Source organism: Prosopis cineraria, unplaced genomic scaffold (assembly GCF_029017545.1).
Source record: "Prosopis cineraria cultivar Desert tree isolate PC_DT_omini unplaced genomic scaffold, ASM2901754v1 PC2, whole genome shotgun sequence".
Taxonomy (NCBI): Eukaryota; Viridiplantae; Streptophyta; class Magnoliopsida; order Fabales; family Fabaceae; genus Prosopis; species Prosopis cineraria.
Window position 1 is genome coordinate 8,165,755 of NW_026555333.1, and position 21,951 is coordinate 8,187,705.

Consider the following 21,951-nt stretch of genomic DNA (forward strand, 5'->3'; position numbering starts at 1 on the left):
TTGAGTCTCTAGCTTAGAATCATAATCCTATAACCATAATAATTCATTTCTCATCCCAAATAATCATCTAAACCTCAATAAATCAACATATATTTTCAGATCTAGTTTAGAATTTGATCCATAAGCTACAAATTCAAAGATCATCAATAAATTTATACTCTAGAACATTTATTATACTACTGACAACCTCAAAAACCATATTTATTCAACATAAATTCATCCCTCTTCCAGATCTTAAATTTTCTACCACTACAAACTCAGAAATCAAAGAAGAAGGATGACTAAGAAAAATTTTTAGAACACTTACTTAGTCTTGAAAAGCTTAAAATCACACCCTAAATATCCTATTAAAAACTCTTACCTTAAAAATTTAGATATTTCACACGGGCGACTCACTTCTCTCCGCCTCAGCTCGCGCGCAGGAAAAGAATTGAAGAAATGAAAGGAAACGGGTGAGTTTTTATAAAAATTCAGTGGGTCTCACATCTTTTTTTTATTATTATTTCTTCTTTTCTCTCTCTCCTTTTTTTTTATTATTTTATATTACTATTGATGCGGCGGCCGAAAGCAATTCTCTTTTTCTTCTTCTCTTCTTTTTTTTTTGCATACCTTTTTTTTTATAATAATAATTTAATAATATTTTTTAATTAATTAATTAATAATAATTTTTTTAATTAATTTTTTTTTTAAAAATTTAATTTAGAATTATATCCTAAGTTAGATTTAATGATCATTTCCTACTAATTTATTTACCTCTAAATATTTTTTAAAATTTCTATTAACCCAAATTAACTATTAAAATTTAAATTGGGATGTTACAGAATCAAGAAGTTGCACACTACTTTTTAGTCATTCTTAACTTCGTCCCACCAAGTCCTTACTCACATTGCCGATTGCTCCTTCATTGATGCCATCTGTCATGGCTGCTCGACCATCATCTCGTCTTTCTTGTTCTTCAATTGTCTGGTTCTCTAATGGGGTTATCTTTTTCAAAACTTGTTACTTACAACTCACTCATACCTTAGATCGCCATTGTTCCGTTGTTGAATCCGTCCCTTGCTGCTGACCATTGCATAACACTCTCAACTCTCGTGGTTTTTTGAATTGTGTGAAGGAAGGAGGAAGAAAGGGTGGCTTTCTTTTTCAAATTTCTTTTTTAAAGAGAAGGGCATTTTGGTCAAATGATAATATTGTTAAATGAATAAAAAATTAAGCTTGATCCTTAAAGTATATTTGATCCTCTAAACCAAATTTGGTTCTTTTGATCAATTTCCCTTTTATAAATTGATTTATTAATTTATTTTTTATGAGTGTATTATTGTATTTTAACATTTTTGGGCACCAAAATTCCGTTTGAATTTTCTAGCGTATCAAATTTTATTTTTGAATTCAAATTTTTTCAATTTTATTTTTAATTTTATTTTCATCAAAATGCTTGCCGTGAGTCAAATGGGGAAGCACTTATGACATCAAAAAAAAAAAAAAAAAAGCAGCATGGGATTGGAAAATTGGAAATTGGAATCATAGTCGGTCAGATCCATCGGGAAGCACTACGTGGCACAATTGGATACGCTGAGCGTAGTAACCGCACCCAATCGTAACTGGAGAAAATCTCCCATAGCTCTTTGTAGTTGCGACTAGTCTTTCCGCCTGGTTGTTGTTCTTATAGTTCTCCTCTACAACGGACATGACAACAACCATTTGAAAGGGCACCTTCTCCCTCTTTAGATCTAGCCCCTCCTCTCTACCGATCCCGAACGCGATGGCGTTTTTGAGATCTCTCGCCTCCCGTACGCTGATGTTCTCTGCAATTCTTCTGCTTCTCATCCATGGGGCTCACTGTTTCTACCTCCCCGGCGTTGCTCCGCAGGACTTTGAACAGGTTATCTTCATTTCTCTCTCACATACACATACTGTGTCTCTGAATCGCTTATTTATTTGTACCCAGTTACTTGCGAACTTTTTGATCCGTTGTAAAAATCTACAGACAAGGGATCTGTGTTTGAGAGAACGTGATACTAGGTTTATCTTAGGTGACTGTCTCTATGACTGACTTCCACTGGACAACAAGAGTGAGCTGGTGGAGCTCTCTTTTTGTGTATTGATGCTTTGTTGGGATTGAAATTCTGATTTCAATATTTATTCTGCATTTACCCAGCCAATTTAGCAAATTACAGTACTGTTTTCTGTAGATTATCATCTTAAGTATCAAGGATCCACTGGATCTAAATATCGTTCCATGGTTTTTGGTGAGGAGTCAAGTGATTAGAGCTTTTGCTGTAAGAGTGTAGAAATGTGTCCTTGAAAGACTTTTGGAATACAAAGATATCCGATCTTACAACCTATTTTCTCATGCTCTTTCTGTATTTTTATCTTAAGAGAAAGTGAATCTTTGAATAGTCAGGGCAGATGTGAATCAGTTTGATGCCAGCAAATTGAAACATTGCGGAAGAAATGAATTAGCTTTGTGGTAATACTTTTACTTAATGACACTAATTGGTGTGAAACTATACAAGGTTTACAAGTTTTGTCTCATGTGGCAAGCAATAATCATACTGCCTCAGAAGTATTGATAATGACACAGATTTGAGACGCTACAAAGGCCATGACTCAACAAGTAAATATACAAATTAAAATGTCACACTGCATCTGATATGAGCATCGGGTATATACCTGATATTGTATGATAGACTCCGTTTTTGGAGTCTTAATGCTTGCCTCTTTAAGTCAATTTATGGGCCTTTCAGCGTACCCAGGTAATGGTGAAAGCCATGCCAAATGTCCAATACTTATGCTGTGCATTTTCGAAAATAAAGTTTCATGGTTTATTTTTCACTTTTCATTACAACAACAACAACAACAACAAGCCTTTATCCCACTAGGTGGGGTCGGCAACATGAATTGCAAGACGCCATTGTGCTCTATCATTTATCAAGCTTTTAGGAATATTATTAATTAAGAGATTGCGTTCAACAACTTTCAAGAGTGTTCTCTTAGGCCTTCCTCTATCCCTCTTAATCGGATTCAAAATTATATGTTCCACTCTTTTCACTGGTGCCTCCCTTGGTCTTCTTTATACATGCCCAAATCATCTCAACCGATTTTCTACCATTTTTTCCTCAATAGGTGCTACCCTCACTTTTTCGCTTACGTGCTCATTTCGAATTTTATCTTTGCGTGTATGTCCGCACATCCATCGTAACATTCTCATCTCTGCTACTCCAACTTTATGCTCTTGCTGTCCCGTTATTTTTCACTTTTCATTATTTATTTAAAATTAAAATGACCATGTCTGTTGGATCTTTTGTTGTAAAATGCGAAAAAATGTGAAACTGTCTGTGAACGTGATGTATGCCTTGTTGCCTTGCGCTTGTGCTCTGGTCAAATTAATGAGCTGCGTGTATTTCATATCGGGGTGACGGACAATTTTTATGTTTCCCTTTGTGCAGGGAGATACATTGCAAGTGAAAGTTAACAAATTAACATCAACAAAGACTCAACTTCCTTACTCATATTATTCACTTCCGTACTGTCACCCTGAGAAAATACAGGATAGTGCAGAAAATCTGGGGGAAGTGCTACGTGGTGACCGGATTGAAAATTCTCTTTATGTGGTCAGTCTTATATTTATGACTAATAATTAATTCTGGCATGTTTTATTGTATTAAGGATATCTGCTGATAGTGACTCGGTAACTTTTTGTAGTTTAAAATGCGTGAGCCACAAATGTGCAATATATTGTGTAAGCTGAAACTTGATGGTAAAACTGCAAAGGAGTTTAAAGAGAAGATTGATGATGAGTATCGGGTGAACATGTATGGCATGCCAATATATATTTGTCCGTGGGTGACTACAATTTTGAATTCTTTCATGGAAGTTGTTTCTTTCTTGTAATGGTTCTGCCTATTGATTCACAGGATCCTAGACAACCTTCCTCTGGTTGTTCCCCTAAAACGAATGGACCAGGATTCTACTGTTTATCAGCTTGGTTTCCATGTTGGGCTCAAAGGCCAATATACTGGGGTATATTTCCTTTCTTTAAATTTGAAGCAAAATTTCTCTCGTGAATTTGAATTATTTTCTTGCTTACTCTTTCTGCATGCAGAGCAAGGAGGAGAAGTATTTCATCCACAACCATTTGGCATTTACTGTCAAGTATCATAAGGATTCGCAGACTGAATCTGCCAGAATAGTTGGTTTTGAGGTTAAGCCATTCAGGTCCCTCCTTCTAGCCCTGCCCTTTCTTTTTTTCATTCCTTCTAAGTGGTTCATCTTTTGTGGCATGTAATGTGATGATTTTCTAAATCTGACTGTTGATGTGCAGTGTTAAACATGAGTTTGACGGAAAATGGGACAAGAAAAAGACCCGTTTAACAACCTGTGATCCTCACACTAAACGCACAGTTGTCAACTCAAACACTCCTCAAGAGGTCGAAGAGAACAAGGAAATTATATTCACATACGATGTTGAATTCCAGGTGAGGTTAAAGAGAAGGAGGTGATAACTTGCTTGCATGAGCCTAGCTTTAGTATACAAGGTTAAGCCTTTGATTGGGGAAAAGCTTTTGGTTTTCCTTTGCGGGCTAAATTTATCAGTGTTATTCTAGCTTTTTTTTTTTTTTTTTTTTTGGGGTCTTCTCATCAGTAACTTCTCTGATATGACCAAGTTTTCTTCTCTTATATCCTCCACCTATTATTGTTGTTACTGCTTTCCGGACAAGATGTTTTCTTGCGTCTTGTTCTTACCTTATACTTTTATCCTTGCCTTTAGCCAAGTGATGTGAAGTGGGCTTCGCGGTGGGACGCCTATCTGCTCATGACTGATGACCAAATTCACTGGTTCTCTATTGTGAACTCATTGATGATAGTTCTCTTCCTCTCGGGCATGGTGGCGATGATAATGCTTCGAACACTTTATCGTGACATATCAAAATACAATGAGCTTGAGACACAAGAGGAAGCCCAAGAAGAGACTGGTTGGAAGCTTGTCCACGGCGATGTGTTTAGACCCCCTAACAACTCGGATCTGCTCTGTGTCTATGTTGGAACCGGTGTTCAATTTTTCGGGATGTTATTAGTGACAATGATGTTTGCCATCCTTGGTTTCCTCTCTCCTTCAAACCGAGGTGCATTGATGACAGCTATGCTTTTGCTTTGGGTCTTCATGGGGCTTTTTGCTGGTTACTCTTCTTCTCGCTTGTACAAAATGTTCAAAGGAGCAGAGTGGAAGACAATTGCCCTCAGGACTGCACTTATGTTCCCAGCAACTGTCTCTGCCATTTTCTTTGTATTGAACTCTCTCATATGGGGTCAAAAATCATCTGGAGCTGTGCCTTTCGGTACCATGTTTGCTTTGATCTTTTTATGGTTTGGGATCTCTGTTCCACTTGTTTTTGTGGGTAGTTATGTTGGATTCAAGAAGCCTGCTATTGAGAGTCCCGTGAAGACGAACAAAATCCCAAGGCAGATTCCTGAGCAGGCTTGGTACATGAACCCAGCCTTCTCAGTTCTGATCGGAGGAATACTTCCATTTGGAGCCGTTTTCATCGAGCTTTTCTTTATTCTCACCTCAATCTGGTTGAATCAATTTTACTACATCTTCGGTTTCCTCTTTTTGGTCTTCATCATCCTCATCGTCACTTGTGCAGAAATAACCGTTGTGCTTTGCTACTTCCAGTTGTGCAGTGAGGATTACCTGTGGTGGTGGCGGTCATACCTCACATCTGGATCTTCTGCACTTTACCTCTTCCTTTATGCCACATTTTATTTCTTCACCAAGCTTGAAATCACAAAGATGGTGTCTGCCATGTTGTACTTTGGTTACATGCTTATAGCTTCTTACGCATTTTTCGTGCTAACCGGCACCATCGGGTTCTATGCGTGCTTTTGGTTCACAAGGCTTATCTACTCCTCGGTGAAAATCGATTAGTTACAGCAGCTGGTTCGGGTTGAATATACTTTACTTGAAGAAGGATGAAAACAATGTTATGCAAGGTTGTCAGGTACCAAGGATTTGAAATTCGGGTCCCATCTTGTTTCGGATGTAACCTATTTCTATACAATTTTGAATTGAGGACGGCACGTGTATTTTTTTTAAATCCCTTTTCATTTTCTAGCTAAAATTCTTAATTTAGGATTCTTGTTAAGTACAGCTTGTGTTGTCGGTCATTCTTGGGAGAATCACGAGATTTCCGTAGAAGATGATGTTCTATGATCAAGTGTATCCTGACAGATATAATCTCGTCAACCTTATGCATCCCGGATTCGTCGGTTGATGCCTACAATTCTGAGACTTCTTTTTGTAGTCCTAAGATGAACTACTGACCGAATAGTTGAACTCTATTCAAGCTTATTGTTCACCTAAAATCGGCGGTTGGATTAGGATTCCAGTGAGCTGGACCCGTTTATTACTTTTATTGCCCCACAATTCACCTTTGAGGTGGTGTCCTTTTCGTAGTTCTCCACGGGAGAAGATAGGGAAGATAGGAAGAAGTGCTGTCAAATTCCGTACAGTAATTCTAACTTATTTTAAATTTTATTTTAAAGTCCCAAGAAATTTATAAATTGCTTTTTCCCTTAATGAGAAAAGAAGTTTAGGTAAGATCTCAAAATTTATCAGGGCCTGACCTATCTCAATTCTTAGGTTCCTTGAATATAAATAATTTTGTATATGCAATTGCAAAAATACTTAATTTTTTTTTTAAATATAACTTATCCACTCCAGTTCGCCGGAGTCTTGGCCAGCCTCCGCTGATGGAGAGCACCCAGCTGATACTGCCAGTCACTGGTTGATGAATTATAATTTTTCTAAGGAATAAAATAAGGGTATTTTTATAGTTGTACCAACAAACTTACATTTTTTTTTTTTACCAATAAACTTACATTTAAAAGACTTATGACTTGGTGACAATCTATGAATTTTGTAGAGCTTTGGGATGATTATAATTACTCTGAGACTAACATTTAACCCTCACGCCAGCACACTAATTATGCGGTTAGCATCCTAAATAACAGAACGACATCAAAATTTGCAGCATTACAACTTTCTCGACGGGGGTGGGGTGGGGTGGAGGTGGAGGCGGCAAATGATGAAAGATTGGATTTAATTTGATCCTTATTTTAAAAAAAAAAAAACTTTGTATCTATTTTCTCGGAGTGATTGATTTCAGTTTCCACTCAAAAACTGTACAGCATTTAAGTTTTTACGAGTCGTCTAAAAATGACTAGCCCGAGCATCCTCTCTGCATTTAAAAAAAAAAAAACCGAGTATCCTCCGGCGGCTGTGAGAAGTAAGCTGACTACAGTCACGGTGGCGCCCTTGCTGCAGGAAAGCACCCACTTCTGTCGTGCCGTTTTGCCTTGTAACGAGAGCGAGAGTTGAGGGTCTTGAAATCTTTGCCACGTCTACGATTAATGTGTCACCCAGACGTGGTTGCTATTTTCTTTTCTTTTTTTTTTTTGCCCCTTTTCTCCCGAGGAAGAATACGTTCGAAACAGTCAAACAGGCATTGGCCTTCTTAACACTTTAGACCGTTGGTTCAGTAACGACTAAGGAGTAAGAAGGCACATAACCCCCGAAGACTGTGGCCCACACGCCAGGCTTTTCTTCTGCCTCTCCCTCTCAAGTCTCAACGGCTAGTTTTCTACTTTCTTGTCCCCCTATCATTAGTATAATAATCCCAACGCCAAACCCCTGACGCAACCTTGTAATACCTGCCGTTGTTGATACACGAAGAAGAAATACCCTCCTCCGCTCCCTTTTTGTTCTCTTATCAGAATCCATGGCTGGTGTCTCAAGAGCTGCCCCACCTTCCATTTACCTCCTATTCCTTCTCTTTGGCTTCTCTGCTGCTAAGGAAGTCCTGGTCGGAGGCAAGGCCGGTGCCTGGAAGACACCATCCTCGGAATCAGACTCCCTCAACAAATGGGCCGAACGGTCTCGTTTCCAAGTCGGCGATTATCTCGGTAACTACTTATATTATTATACCTTGGTTTCTGCTTTCTGCATAGAATCTCCATTAAGTAATCACTGATTCTCTCTCTTGCTCAGTCTGGAAATACGATGGTGGGAAAGACTCGGTCTTGCAAGTAAGGAGGGAAGATTATGCTAACTGCAGCACCTCCAATCCCATCAAAGAGCACAATGACGGAATACCAAGGTGAAGCTTGACCGTCCTGGGCCGTTCTACTTTATTAGTGGGGCTCAGGGGCATTGTGAGGAGGGCCAGAAGCTCATTGTGGTGGTTATCACTCCAAAGCGCAGGTTCACTGGTATTTCTCCGGCACCTGCTCCGGCTCCGACGGAGTTTGAAGGACCAGCTGTTGCTCCCACAAGCACTTCCTCAGCTTTACGCGGTGGCCTTATGGCAGTTCTGGGATTACTGACCATTTGGGCCTTCTGATGTGAACATCTCTACCATGTCTCATGAGATCGTCAGAGGGGAGCATATTCTTTATTATTCCTTTTTTTTTTTCATACATGTATGTGAAACTTTAAATTTTTAAAATTTTCATATTTTTTATTCATATTCCAATGCAAGTGATGAGAATTCTTACATGAGTGTAAACAACTTTGATCGTCTTCACCTTTGACACCGTTAAATTACCGCAGAAAATAGAGTTGTCAATAATCATATAAAAAAAACTTGAGGAGTAATGAAACACAAAATTGAATTAATCTCTCTAGATATCACTTCAACCATCGTTAAGTCCTTGTGGCATTCCTAAGCTTTGGGCTAGACTGCTCATCCTCTCCTTCATGGCCTGCAAAGATCAGTAAGGTCAAATTGAGTCAAAACTCAAAACCCGCACCCTTTTTAGATCTACAAAATGAAAAGGGGAAAAAAAGTCGGGATTCGGATCTCTCACCTGGACGCTTCTCTGATGTGCATCTTTATAAGCTTCAGTAACCAGAAGAGAGAGTTTCTGCAAATAACAATAATGAAGACTCAGCTTGTTAGGAATACTTGCACTTTTTGGAAATGTCCATCGACATCATGCTATAAAAAAATTTCCAAGCAGGTTTGAATACGTACTTCAGCTCCTAGTTCCATTGCCGCTTCTGTAATCTCAATGCGAACAGGCTGCTGGTTGCCAGAAAGAGTTGCCTGCACAAATGTCAAACAGCTTTCACTACTTTCACTAATTTCGCTTATAAGAAATGCCTTTAGGGCATTGCTAGTAGATATATCATTACCTTTATGAGTTCATCTTCACAATATCCGTCGAATTCTGCTCTGAAAAGGACAGGAGAAAACAAAACGTCATGAAGTCAATGCAAAATAGAAGTGAAAATACGATAAAAAGCTTCATCAAATAAAAATAAGAACTTACGCAGCAAGTTCTTTTTGAACACGCACTGCTTCAACTTGAACTACCATTTGAGCTTTCTTAACTGTGTCATATAGATTCTGCATATTACCCAGTATCCCTGACTATAAATCCAGGTAACATTGATTCAATATATGATCCAAGGCTCCATAGTTTATCAATAGAATTCCATTAGATTCGCACAATTAAATTAAGTTTCATGACTCAGCTAACGAACTTCTTATTTCACCTTTTACAACCTCTACACATGGGATGCTTGATATCACAAAATCTACTAAATAAAATAAAAAATAAGTAGAATTTCATTGAAACAAATATCAAGGAAAAAACTACTAAAAATATAACTTCCAGTAAAAACTGCATCAAATTGCAATATCTTTCCTAATCTAAAAAAATGGGAACCTAACCTAATCCATGAACCTGAATGCAATAAGCCCCAGATCTCTAAATTTATAAAATCTAAGCATATAAAACCACCAAAATATGGTACTTATCATTTAATACTCAATTAACACTCATCTTTATCTTCCCTCATTGGTGGCTTTTGAATCTCACTATTTCACACGCTTTTAAGCTTATTGTGACTACTCACAATTCCCACCCATCTTTTTATACTTCCAAAGGGCTATAGGAGGACAAAAAAAAAAAAAAAAAAGCGACGAAAGACAGTAACTGGTAACGCTAGAGGTACATGCAAGGGAAAAATATATATTGGACCAATCCTCATAGCAATTAGCACCACCAGTTAAATATGGACGTTTATATAGATTTACCAAACATTTCTCCCAAGAATATTCTAACGTGTATTATAACTTTATAATCAAATAATAAAACTATCAAAACTTGCTAGACTTGACAGTGATCAATGGAGGGATGGAATTCAATCTAGAACAAGATAAACTGTTCATATACAAGTCACTGTTGCTTTGTTTTAAATTTAAAGTAAAACATGACAAGTGTTATTTATTGGCTTAACACAAGTGATGCCACTCTTGTCACCTTTGACTTCAAATTCATGCTTTGGAAAAGAGAAAGATGAGCAGAAGTCTAAGTAATTATAATAAGCCAAAGGCTGTGGGGAACAGTAAAGTTTAAAGGTTATTGGTGAATAGATTGGTGAGAGAAGATGAAGAGAATGGATTTTTTTTAAAATAATTAAGGATATTTTATTAATTTGAAATAGCTCAAATTTCTAAATTTTCACAACCATTCCTAGGCCGGGATAAAAGGGGAGGGTTTTGCCAAAGCCTTAACAACTAACGTAAAACTTTATCATCAAATCTTTTATTACAAGGATGATGTTGTTGTAGTTAAAATTTTGTAAAGAGACTGATAGATCAGGGATCAATTGCATTTTTTTAAGAATAGGAGAGGCATTGCAATGGGAAAGACATTATTTTGGGGTGGTCACTTGAACACCACCAAACCAAACACATGCACACTATTTTGCAGCTGACTTTCACTATATATGTGACTTCCATTTGCACTTTCTCTACCAATTCTAGACATTTTTTTTGCATTAAAGGACAAATTTGCTTTAGAAGTTTTCCGCCAGGTACAACTGCTATTTTTAACTTTTGATTAGTATAATGTTACCCTGGAAGTTTCAAAAATGATGCAATGTCACCTTACAATAACGTTTGACTTATATTGACATTATTTTGAGTGCTAAAGGGCAATTTTGCCCTTGAAGTTTGTCTGCAAAAGTAATTGGCACCATAAACTTTTAATTAGTGCAATGTTTTTGAGTTATCAACTTTCAAATCAAAAAAAGAATCCAACACAACTTGTTATAACCCAAAATTAGCAAGAGATTTTAGGTTGAATGATATTGAATACCTTTATGTCTATTTTGCTCATAGGCAAATCTAAACAAGTTTTATTTAAGTTCATGGGAGTTGAGAATTGCTCATTGGCAAAATAAGGGCAAGTCTGAACTCCAAAAGAAAGTATGTGGGGTGCTTGGGGCAAAATTTATTTTACACCAAAGCAACTTCAGGTAAAACCTTTTGTCAAAATGCAGAGATGTGGACTATTTTTAACAATAATAATGGTTTGTTAAATTTTTATTCTAATCTAAACATTTATAACCCTAAAACATCACACAAATAGAAAGTTTAGAATATTAATTGCTCCTTCAGAAAAACTTCTAGGGCAAAATGGCTCTTTAACCTCAGTAAGAATTTTCAACAAACAGTCAATGTTAGTCAAACAGTACTATAAGGCAAAATTGCACTATTTTTTGAACTTCTGGGGTAATATTGTGCCAGTCAAAAGTCAAGGATATCAGTTGTACTTGACGAAAAACTTCCAAGGCAAATTTGCCTTCTAACCGCATCTTTTTCTGTGTCTTTTGGGTTAAGAGAGTTGTGTCATAGAAATAATATATGCATGATCTGTATGCCAAGCACAAGAAAAAAATTAAGCAAGACTGGATCATTAGGGGGGGGGGGGCTGAGATAAAATACTTAAGATATGGAAAGGTCAACAAGTAGTTAACTTGACCTTTGAGGCTGCATCATCCTCCTTTTTGTTGTTGTCCTTGTTCCCTCCAAACAAGCCATACACTTGGACAGATCGCAGGGTCTTCCCAGTCTTCTTTCTAGGCCGTGACACAGATGAGTAACTTTGATGATTGGCATATGGGTTTACCTCACCTAAATGAAGCAATAAATTATAATTATGCCATCATCTATATGCATGGAAATGAGACAGGAAAAAGATAAGGATGAACAAAAGAATTCCTATGTTAATTGGTAAACAGTAAAATAAAGAAAATATGAACTTGAAGATTAAGAACTTCCACAGAGTTACAAGGAAGAAGAAGCAAAATGAGAGCAAACCAGGTCGGGTAGGAATTATGCTCTGACTGAAAAGCAGGGTCTGAACCTTAGAGAACACTACAATAGCATAGAAAAAGTCTAAAGAAGACTATCTAATATTAGTCCCCACTTTTACTGATACTCACTCTGAATATTCATTCATCTTTCGGCCACCATAACATTAACACTTCCCAGGGGATGGTTCCACATCAATTAAGAAAGAGAGGTTTTTTTTTTTAGGGGGGAAAAATCTTATATTCACTATCTACAACTGATTAAGCATCCTAGAGCCCAAATTAAGGATGAAAAGTGGATGGGAACAAAAATTAACAAGAGGATATAGTTACTACTTACTACTTCCCCCATGTAACTACAGAAGGAAAGAGTTTTACAAGTTTAAAATCACATGGTAAAGGAATCTACCAAGTAAATGCACAACTTGAAAGAAACCTGGATATCAAAGTAGTGAACTAGTGATAGCAGAAGACCACCAAACCATAAAGACAGATGGATTTGACAGTGTTGTAGACCATGAGGATAATCATAAAAGAAAATCGGTGATGCACAAACTTCTAACATCAGCAAAGGAGAACAGCAATAAGCAAGCATAAAAAGCCTCAGTTACGGATGGGCCTTCTAGTACAAGTTGACGACAAACCCCAAAATCTTGTTTTTATCACAATACAACTATGTCCTAATCCTAATACCAGAATTAGGAAGGAAAACAAACAACCGATGAGCTAGGAACACATTTGGAAGCCCGGGCTAACTCAACACAATTCGAAACAAAGTCAACCAAAAACAACATTTCCTAAAATAATAATCTTTTGGTGGGAACAAATAAAACAGTGCCTTTAATTTTATTTTTTTTCAATTAAGGAATTAAATCCTTCCAAGCCTGAATCGACAATATCCACCACCAATTAATAGAATGATTTTTTCTCAAAAGCCCCTAAAATAGCTTCTATTGTTATCCCCATCAGGGAGGAGGGGAGCTAGCACATAATGAAAATCTTTCTCTGAGCAATTAATGCATTCTGATAAATTTTCACGAGACGCGGTTAATAATCATCAAATGCTACACACATAGGTTTCCACATTTATAAGAAGCATATGTCATTAATATGTTGAACCCAGTATATGAAACTTAACAGAGAAGCAAAAATAACATACTCAGGACCAGAAAGCATCAGATTCAGAAATGAGTACAGAAATTCTACACGGCAAGAAAAAAGATTTGGAGGTAGCCGCCGAGCAAAATTGATAATCAAAAAACAGAACCACGAAGAAGAAAATAGGTAGGGAGTAGGGGGCTTACAGAAGAGCGAATTTGCAGGTAGCTTAAGTGGGCGGCAGCTTGTTAACTGTGATGCAAAAGATGCTGGGGCAGCCATTTTTGTAGCCTTAAATTGAATGCAATGGAGATGGTAATGACGGCACCCCGAAATTATTTTTGTTGGTGTCATTCCGATCCAGTCCGCAGTGTAAAGTTCACTTCTTTGACGGGTAGTCGAGGCTGTTACTCGGAATTTATTTTTGGATGAAATTATGATATGTTTTTCTAAATAAAATTTTTTACAGGATCGCAAAGTTTTTTCCCACTTATTTTAAATGAACTGTGTCCTAAATAGCTTAAAAATGAATCGAGTTCTATTGTTTAAAAATAGCATGTACATTTGTGTAGGAGTAATATTTATGAAAATTTTAGTTTATTCTCTTTTTTAATACATGCACAAGCTAAAATTAAGTTAAAAGTTAGGGGGAGGATTTGCGGTCAAAAGTTAGTGAGAGTCCAATGTTTTCAGAATATCAAAAATGTCAGTAGTTTATAGTTTACATGATTCAATTAGGTTGGATCAATGGTCAAACTGATGATATAATAATTAAATTAAAAAAATTATATATGTATATAATAATATAAATATAAAAATAAATATAAAATTACTATTTAATTTTAAAAAGTCAAATATTTTAAGTTTATTATGACTTAACAAGTCACATAATACAACATAACATCAAATGATTAAAAAAATTAATTATTTTCTAAACAAAATTTGATAAAAAATAAAAAAGTTTTTTTAACAATTCGCTTCTTTCTTCCCGAAGTTCGATCGTCAGTTTAAAACGGCCCAACTTAACTCCATTCCTAAAATAATTTTTTCATATTACCAAACCAAAATCCAGATGATCTGGTTTTGAAATCACTAAGTGAGACTATAAATCCACAACCTCCGGGTGATGAAGATATGCCTAATGTCACTTGCCCACGAAGCTGTTGGCTAGTTTATTCTAATTTTTAACAATTCTACCGAAACGTAAGCTATATATTTAAAACATATTCATTTATATTTAAGAACTTATTATTTACTAGAATTACCAATAAAACCACTGTTTTTCACTTTAAACGCGCTGTTTCCTGTCTCTATCTCCATCATTCCCCAAACAGAAAATGTTTTACTTTCTGTATAAAAATGTAAGGTATTTTTATTACCAAACCAAAATCCAGATGATCTGGTTTTGAAATCACTAAGTGAGACTATAAATCCACAACCCCGGGTGATGAAGATATGCCTAATGTCACTTGCCCACGAAGCTGTTGGCTAGTTTATTCTAATTTTTTAACAATTCTACCGAAACGTAAGCTATATATTTAAAACATATTCATTTATATTTAAGAACTTTATTTTTTACTAGAATTACCAATAAAACCACTGTTTTTCACTTTAAACGCGCTGTTTCCTGTCTCTATCTCCATCATTCCCCCACAACGAAAATGTTTAAAAAAACATTTACTCCTTCTGTATAAAAATGTAAGGTATTTTTAACCGAATCTTATCTCAAAAAGTAATTACTTACTTTCAAACTAACCCTATCTTTTTATATTATCCCTATTAAACACTCTACAATCAATATAAAGTCATTATCAATAAAAACACTTTCAAAAAAACAATAATTACACTTAAAAAGATTAAAAATACCTTATATTTTTTTACAAAAAGAAGTATATGAATATTTTCCAAATTGATATTCAAAAATTTTCCCATAATTTTATTTTTAACATGACGATAAAGTCAGATAAGTATTATCTTTTTTTTTAAAAAAAAAGTCATGTATAAAGTTAATATATTGATAAACAATTTTCGATTTCTCAATTTTATTTTGGTTATCATTTAATCAAACTCTTAATATTTTATAACAATACACATAGTTTTATGGTTTAAAAGGGATGCAAGGTAGATATCAGAAGGGATATGAATGGAATACGTTCATGAGCAATACATTGATGTTTACTGTTTAGGTTGAGGACATAATTCTAGATCCTCATGTGGTGTAGCCGTATGATTATCAACTTTTATAAACTTGATTGATAAATATTAAATTTAAAACTAGATCATAAATTAAGACGCATTTAAAAAATTCAAAATTTCAATATCTCACATACATCTTTAAAAAAATAGATATAGAATACATTTAAAAAAAAACTAGCATATCAATATCATCAACATATAATATAGAAGTAATAATCAGCCTTTGTCATAAGTCATGAACAATGCTCTACGTAAATAGTAAAACCCACATTATAATTAAATTTAATTTAAACATATTAAAAAATGACATAATTTTCTATTTATTAAACTTTTAAAAAAATTAAATTACTATTTTTAAAATTTAAAAAGGAAAAAAAAGGCTTTAGACATACAGAATCAACCACTCTTGCACATCATTCACAAACGTTGGAAAAGCGCTGTCACAGGAATACAAACTTTGAAAGAAGTTGGCCTCCACCATTTTCCAACCAAAACGTCAGATGACTGTGCATGCTTGGTTTATGGTTTAGAGATAATTTAACCACAGACGAAAACCAAGCATCAACATGGTCATCTAAAATAGAAGCACATAAATAGTTTTACATACTAAAACAGCACAGCAGAGTAGCAACCCAGTCATATGTAAGCATAGCTCTCATGCATAATTTAAGATTAAAATCTAACACAGACAACTACAGAAAGATTTAAACAATGCATGCCTCCTCCCTAGCCACCGCGCATTTTGGATAGTATACTTGTGAAAACATATCAACACGCCCTTCTTTCTCCTGCTACTTATCAGAAATAAGACGCCGTTGACAGCCATTGACAGTCTGCATCTCCCATAGATAGAGATCCAAAAGCAAGGAAACCAACAAGGCCACCTCAATATTGCCCCCAGTGAGTTGGATAAGAATGGTTGCCAGCACAGCTTCATTTCATTCGCTGAAACTGTGAAGATTTAATTCCCAGCAAAAACAAATTCAGGCAGCAAAAGGAGAGGCATGTATTGGTCATATTGGTCTTTGATAGTATAAAACAACAAACTCCATTAACCTGTGACGTGAGCATGTCCTTCTGCCTCATTCATCAATTTGAGCAGAATTATGAGCATCCCCCACCCTCCCAAATAAGAAGAAAAAAACTAGACATGACAACATTAAATGGAACAACCTAATATAAGCATGCATTGGTCAATCATCTTTAGTTATGCATCTCATATTATTATGAGCAATTGGGGGTTCTCACACTATTAGGACATATAGGTACTATCATTTGAAATTTATGAGCAAGTAGACTGGTAACAACCCTCAAAGCTCATTGTTTCTCAAATAAATTATAAATATCACCCAAAGAAAGAGGATGAGAGTATTGGATGGTCTTCATATCCCCTTCTCTGTAATAAATTCACATCCTTCATGGTTTACTACAAATCTAAGGACATCTACACAAACTAATATTCATATTCCTATTCATATAACCCATCAATCTCAAACATCAAATGAAATGGACCAACCATATTCAACTCATCTTTGCCTCAGATTCAGAGGTCAGAAGCATAGTTCTCTCACAGAACCATGGGACAACTTTGCCCTTTCTCATTTTAGAACTTGCATGAGCACGGAAGTTCTCATATAAATGGATATTATATGTACAACACAATTATGATTTTCCAGGAGAAAGGTTTTCTTTATTTTTCTCAATGCAGCTAAAGAACACGTACCCTTTATTCACATGCAGCTATACTAAATACTTTATACATCAATCTCACAAATAATTGGCCTCTTTCTCTGTATTTCCCTGTTTCAAGACATCATCTAATGCTGGTACTCTTCTTTCTCTGTTTCCTCTCAGTTTCATGGCTTCCTCAAGAGGAGATCAATTTTTCAATTTATAGAAAACCCATTTGCGTTAGCTCTTGCATATTACAAAGGAATCAGGATGGACACCTTTTTCATTTTTCTATAACCCTTGAAATCACTTTAACTTTGATGCGTATGAATTCAGTGTCGATGTTGGATAATTGTGGTAATTATTATGTATTTTATTTTGAAAATAAGATTCTGTTAGTTATTATATTCATGCAGTATTACTATTTTGGATTATATCAGATGTCTAGTTATTTGCGCCATGCTTCAGTATTGCAATGCAAAACACTGTGGGCATGGCTCCAAAAGCCATTCATGGCAACAATGCATTGAACACCATAAATACCTATGGGTTCAATATGCTGTTGCTGTGTTTAGAATGCGGTGTGATAGGAATATTTTGCTAGGAGTTCAAAAATTGCAATTCTTTCAAGAAGGTAATTATCAGTTCCTTACAGGGGCACTTTGTTTTTATCTTTAGGCTTTGTAAAGGTCCTATTATGAGATGACTAATTAATAACTTAGAAGTCAAGCTCACAGTACATTTGGCAATCCATTTCTATTTTCCGATTAAGTTAACAGTATTTGTTCCATACCATGTTACTAAGAAAAATTTTAAGGGAAAAAGTATCTTCCTATTGTATTCTAGTTTCTTCATCTCAGTTCAACTTTTTACATCCAGTAGGAAGTAGGCAACTTCAAAATATACTAGCATTTAATGGATAAGAGGTACCAGATTAATAGGCAATGTGATGTTTAGGAAGTTGAAAGGAAGGAATCCAAGGATCAGGTCAGAATTCATCATACATGCAGATGAAGTAAATTAAAAACCTTAATGAAAGATCGAGCTGGTTACCACATGAAAAGGCATAAAAATTGGGACATTAAATTTTAAAGTAAAAAAGCACACGCCAAGAAGCTCTACCAGAATTCAAGAGAATCAGTTCACAGTTATTGATCGTCTTCATCTGAAATGTCTATTGGTATTGGTCCCTTAATACCGCTAGCATTGTTACCAAGAATCTCCCGGGCTGCTTTCTCAAGAAACTCTTTGGCAGCAGCTTGAACAGACTGTTTTTCAGAAGATTGATACTTCCTCTTTTGACCACTCCTCTCCTGATTATTCATCTTTGGCCTCTCCCCTCTACTTAAACTCCTCATATTTTGCCTCTGCTCTGCATGAAATAAAGACAATCTTACAAATATCAGATCAAGTTTGATGAGACACAGATGATATTCCAAAAAAACACTTCATAACACACACCTGGAGTAAGATCGGGCAGTGAGTGCTCAATAAAACGGGTAGCTGCCTGATAATTCAAGGTAGTAGAAGGTCGTAGTGGTTCTTCACAATCAACAATGAAATTATTCAACTAAAGTCAAAAAGCAGATAAGCAAGACAGAGAACAGTGCTAATGTAAATTGGAACTCTCCAATAAAGTAGAAAGATATAATGCATAATTTGCTTTGCATTACAAAATTGCCCCATGTTTCACTCAACACACGACTAATAAGTGCATTCTTCAAAACAAAGAAAAAGAAACAATAATTGTACCTTTACTCAAATCTTCATTCGATTTAGTTTGTCTTGGTACAAGCTTAGTCTGTCCTGAGAATCATAATTAATTATTTAAGCAGGCAGGAACATAAAGGCTGAAAGAAATCACTCACACACTTTCAAGACATAATTTAATTATCGATGGCTATATCCACAAAAAATAAGCAAGTAATAATGAGTGCTAATCATAACTATTTATGGGACACCATGGTGCATGACATGACAGCGCAGTCATTGTCAATTTTGGTGCAAGCCAAGGTAATCAAATGCCAAAGGCATCTTTAAGTTGCTAGACCTCCAAAACACCTTAAGTAAGAAACACAAGAGAGGTACGTACTCAAGTGAATTAAGGTTGAATAATTGAAAAAAAATGCTAAATAATAAATAAGTAAAGGTCATTTGAGAAGAGGAAGAGGTAGTGATTTAGTTGTGAGCCTTAATATTGTACCATGCACATTATTCTTTCTTCTATTCAGATCTCTGAGACTGAAACAGATTAAGGAGAAGAGAAAGATTTTGTTAGTTATGAGGCTTGGACTCTTAAAGTTCCATCGCCAATGCTCTTTTTCTTCCTTTCTGTTTTGATCTAGACTTTAGCTGCCCTTATCTTATGGTTGTGGTGGTTCCTAAATTTTCTCCATCGGTGCGTCCATTTACAAAATCCTAAATACTAATAGCCGAATATTATCTTAAAGGTGAAACTAGATTTCATTTCTGTGGCATTGCACAGGTGGTATATTTTTTGTTTTCAATATCTATTAAATTTATTTATTATATATAAGTAGTGCTGAAAGAATTATAGAAAGTATCATAAAATATTATGTCGTAAAATGTGTTAAGGGCAAAATGAATATGATATGAATATGAAATGCATAGATTCCTAAGATGAAGAAATGGATTGCATGTTGATAAGGAACAAATTTAATATCAAGAATGAAAATCCAAAATTCTTTGTTATAATAAGAAACAGACAAGATAAGACAAAGTCAAGAACATTTACCAGAGCATACTTTGCAAATTAAAAGGTAAATTGTTGTATAAATTCAATCAGTTGATGCTGTAATGTAATAACACGGTATTATTTTTATTATTTCTCAGTTACATAGAAAAGGTAACATAAAACAAACCCGTGATGGAAGCATTACAGATTGATCAAGGGAGTTGTTAAGTCCCATATTGTCAGGGACTTCAGGAGTCTTTGGACTATATAAACGGGTGCACTGCACACCCTACCGGGTTAACCTTTTTAGAGCAAGAGTAATGGTCCCATAACACTCTGCTATGGTAAAAGGCACTGGGGCGTACTGCATGGAACATTTAACTTATAATTGGGGGATTTCATGGTCCACTCTCAATGAAAACCCTTGGCTTAAACCCTCAGAAGAAACCAGTTGAGCTCCAACTCCAACAATTTCTCATTCATTCATCAATCTTTGCATCAATAATGTTTCCTTCTTTTATCTCAGTAATATATCTATTTCTTCAGCCCTTCCTCTCTGTTTTATCTCTCTCCCTTACTATTTTTATGTTTTCTATTATGCTTTCTGTTTGAATGACATGCAAGAAAGCCAACAAAAACAAAAACAAAAACAAAAAAATTGCACCACAATTACGGTGGCAATATAACATGCACCAAAATTAACAAGAACGTTATCCCGTGATCACGAGCACAAAAGTGATTAACAATTAACTACAACATGGAACTGGAGCAATCCATTTGATCAAATACATTCTATAAGCAAGGTACTCTACTACTCCGACTTGACAGGGTGATCATCTGGGTGAACCCCACTACATCTCAACTTCACTGGACAGAAAAAGCAAAAAAAAGGAGGGGGAAAAAAACAGTAATAAGAGAACAATCCATTCAAGTCGAGTCATGGTTGAAGTTGACAATTTGATATAAAACTAAATTTAGGAGAAAAATCGCTCTCGTGCTCAAAAACTTGGCTTACAAGTATACAGGGTTGAAGTGATTTTGGCGAGCAAGAACAGGGATTGAGCCCTTTGAAGAGTGGGCATTTGGGAGAGAACTTCAGGGTCTGAAGAGACAAAAAACTCGTGCAAGTGAGACTGAACCTCTTCTACGTTGGTCAAAGTCTGGTTTACTGCATCCATAACTGATTCTGGCACAGCACCGCCGTCCCTTGCAACTCCTTTCATTGTCTCGTTATGGGTGTTAAAAGAGTCAGAGAGGCACACTCACTGAAGAGGAGAGATACGAAAGCACATAAATTGTAGGGCAGAGAAAGAAAATAGAAACAGTTGCTGAGGCCTCTCCTCTGTATGAGTACGGCTAGGGCTTTCAAGATTTGAACAGAACCTCAGTGACGCAAAATTGTTGCCTGTTCCCTTCTCGCGCTGTTTTCGTCCCCCCGTCGAAGAATACTTCCTGAGGGGAGGTGAGGTTTAGGGGTTGGTTTAGTATGTAATCTTCAGGTACGCTCGCTAGCCCCGATAACGGGAATGAGAAAATTTTAGGTTCGTTTGAATTTTAGTTGAGTATAATAAATTATAAAAATAATTAATTAAGTAGTAAATTTTAATTATAATTGATTATGTTATAACGTAATTTATTTGGATACTGCTTTTTTTAAATTAATTTTAACAGAATTAAAGATATTTAGATAATTTAATCAAAATAATTTTTAAACTGTATAATTTAATTTTTAAATATCAAATATTAATTTTTTAAATATATAAAGTTTAAATTTTATTAAGGAAAAAAAGAAAAAGAAGAGAGTTTAATTTTATTTTTATTAAATTATGTGCTTTCTTTGTAATTTTTTTCTGGGCCTGTTTTTGTAATTTTCTCCAACGTTTTTGACAAACTTTTTGGCAAAAAGCGGACAGATGGAGCTTTTGGAAAAACGCGCGTTTTGGCCCATAATCGATTTTTGATCATTTTCGACTGTTTGGATAAATTGACAAAAAAAATCGATTTTTGGTTCAAAACGCGCGTTTTCTCCTTATCCAAACGGGGCATTTATTCAAGAGCCATTCATCACGTTTAATAAAAAAGATCTTTCAAATGTATAAAAATTAATTATTTGGTATTTATAATT

General features: G+C 35.5%; 3 protein-coding genes and 1 pseudogene across 3 annotated transcripts; 2 read left to right on the top strand and 2 right to left on the bottom strand.

Moving 5' to 3' along the window:
* Window positions 1-1,654: 1,654 nt before the first annotated feature.
* Window positions 1,655-6,410, top strand: LOC129301925 (transmembrane 9 superfamily member 8). Its single transcript, XM_054940556.1, has 7 exons — window positions 1,655-1,882; window positions 3,450-3,614; window positions 3,706-3,815; window positions 3,918-4,023; window positions 4,106-4,218; window positions 4,325-4,478; window positions 4,772-6,410. Exons 1-7 carry the CDS (start codon window positions 1,763-1,765, stop codon window positions 5,927-5,929), a joined length of 1,926 nt encoding a protein of 641 aa, XP_054796531.1. The 5' UTR covers window positions 1,655-1,762; the 3' UTR covers window positions 5,930-6,410.
* A 1,277-nt stretch (window positions 6,411-7,687) lies between these two features.
* Window positions 7,688-8,555, top strand: LOC129301927 (early nodulin-like protein 1; annotated as a pseudogene).
* Window positions 8,499-13,656, bottom strand: LOC129301926 (nucleoid-associated protein At4g30620, chloroplastic-like). Its single transcript, XM_054940557.1, has 7 exons — window positions 13,471-13,656; window positions 11,836-11,987; window positions 9,334-9,434; window positions 9,197-9,236; window positions 9,036-9,107; window positions 8,869-8,925; window positions 8,499-8,763 (listed from the first exon to the last, which is right to left on the bottom strand). The coding sequence occupies exons 1-7, from the start codon at window positions 13,616-13,618 to the stop codon at window positions 8,695-8,697; spliced, it is 639 nt and encodes a 212-aa protein (XP_054796532.1). The 5' UTR covers window positions 13,619-13,656; the 3' UTR covers window positions 8,499-8,694.
* Window positions 13,657-15,916: 2,260 nt separating this feature from the next.
* Window positions 15,917-21,330, bottom strand: LOC129302119 (uncharacterized). Its single transcript, XM_054940795.1, has 7 exons — window positions 20,842-21,330; window positions 20,642-20,693; window positions 19,335-19,372; window positions 18,884-18,937; window positions 18,593-18,673; window positions 18,254-18,503; window positions 15,917-16,411 (listed from the first exon to the last, which is right to left on the bottom strand). The coding sequence occupies exons 1-6, from the start codon at window positions 21,047-21,049 to the stop codon at window positions 18,280-18,282; spliced, it is 657 nt and encodes a 218-aa protein (XP_054796770.1). The 5' UTR covers window positions 21,050-21,330; the 3' UTR covers window positions 15,917-16,411; window positions 18,254-18,279.
* Between the last annotated feature and the right edge of the window lie 621 nt (window positions 21,331-21,951).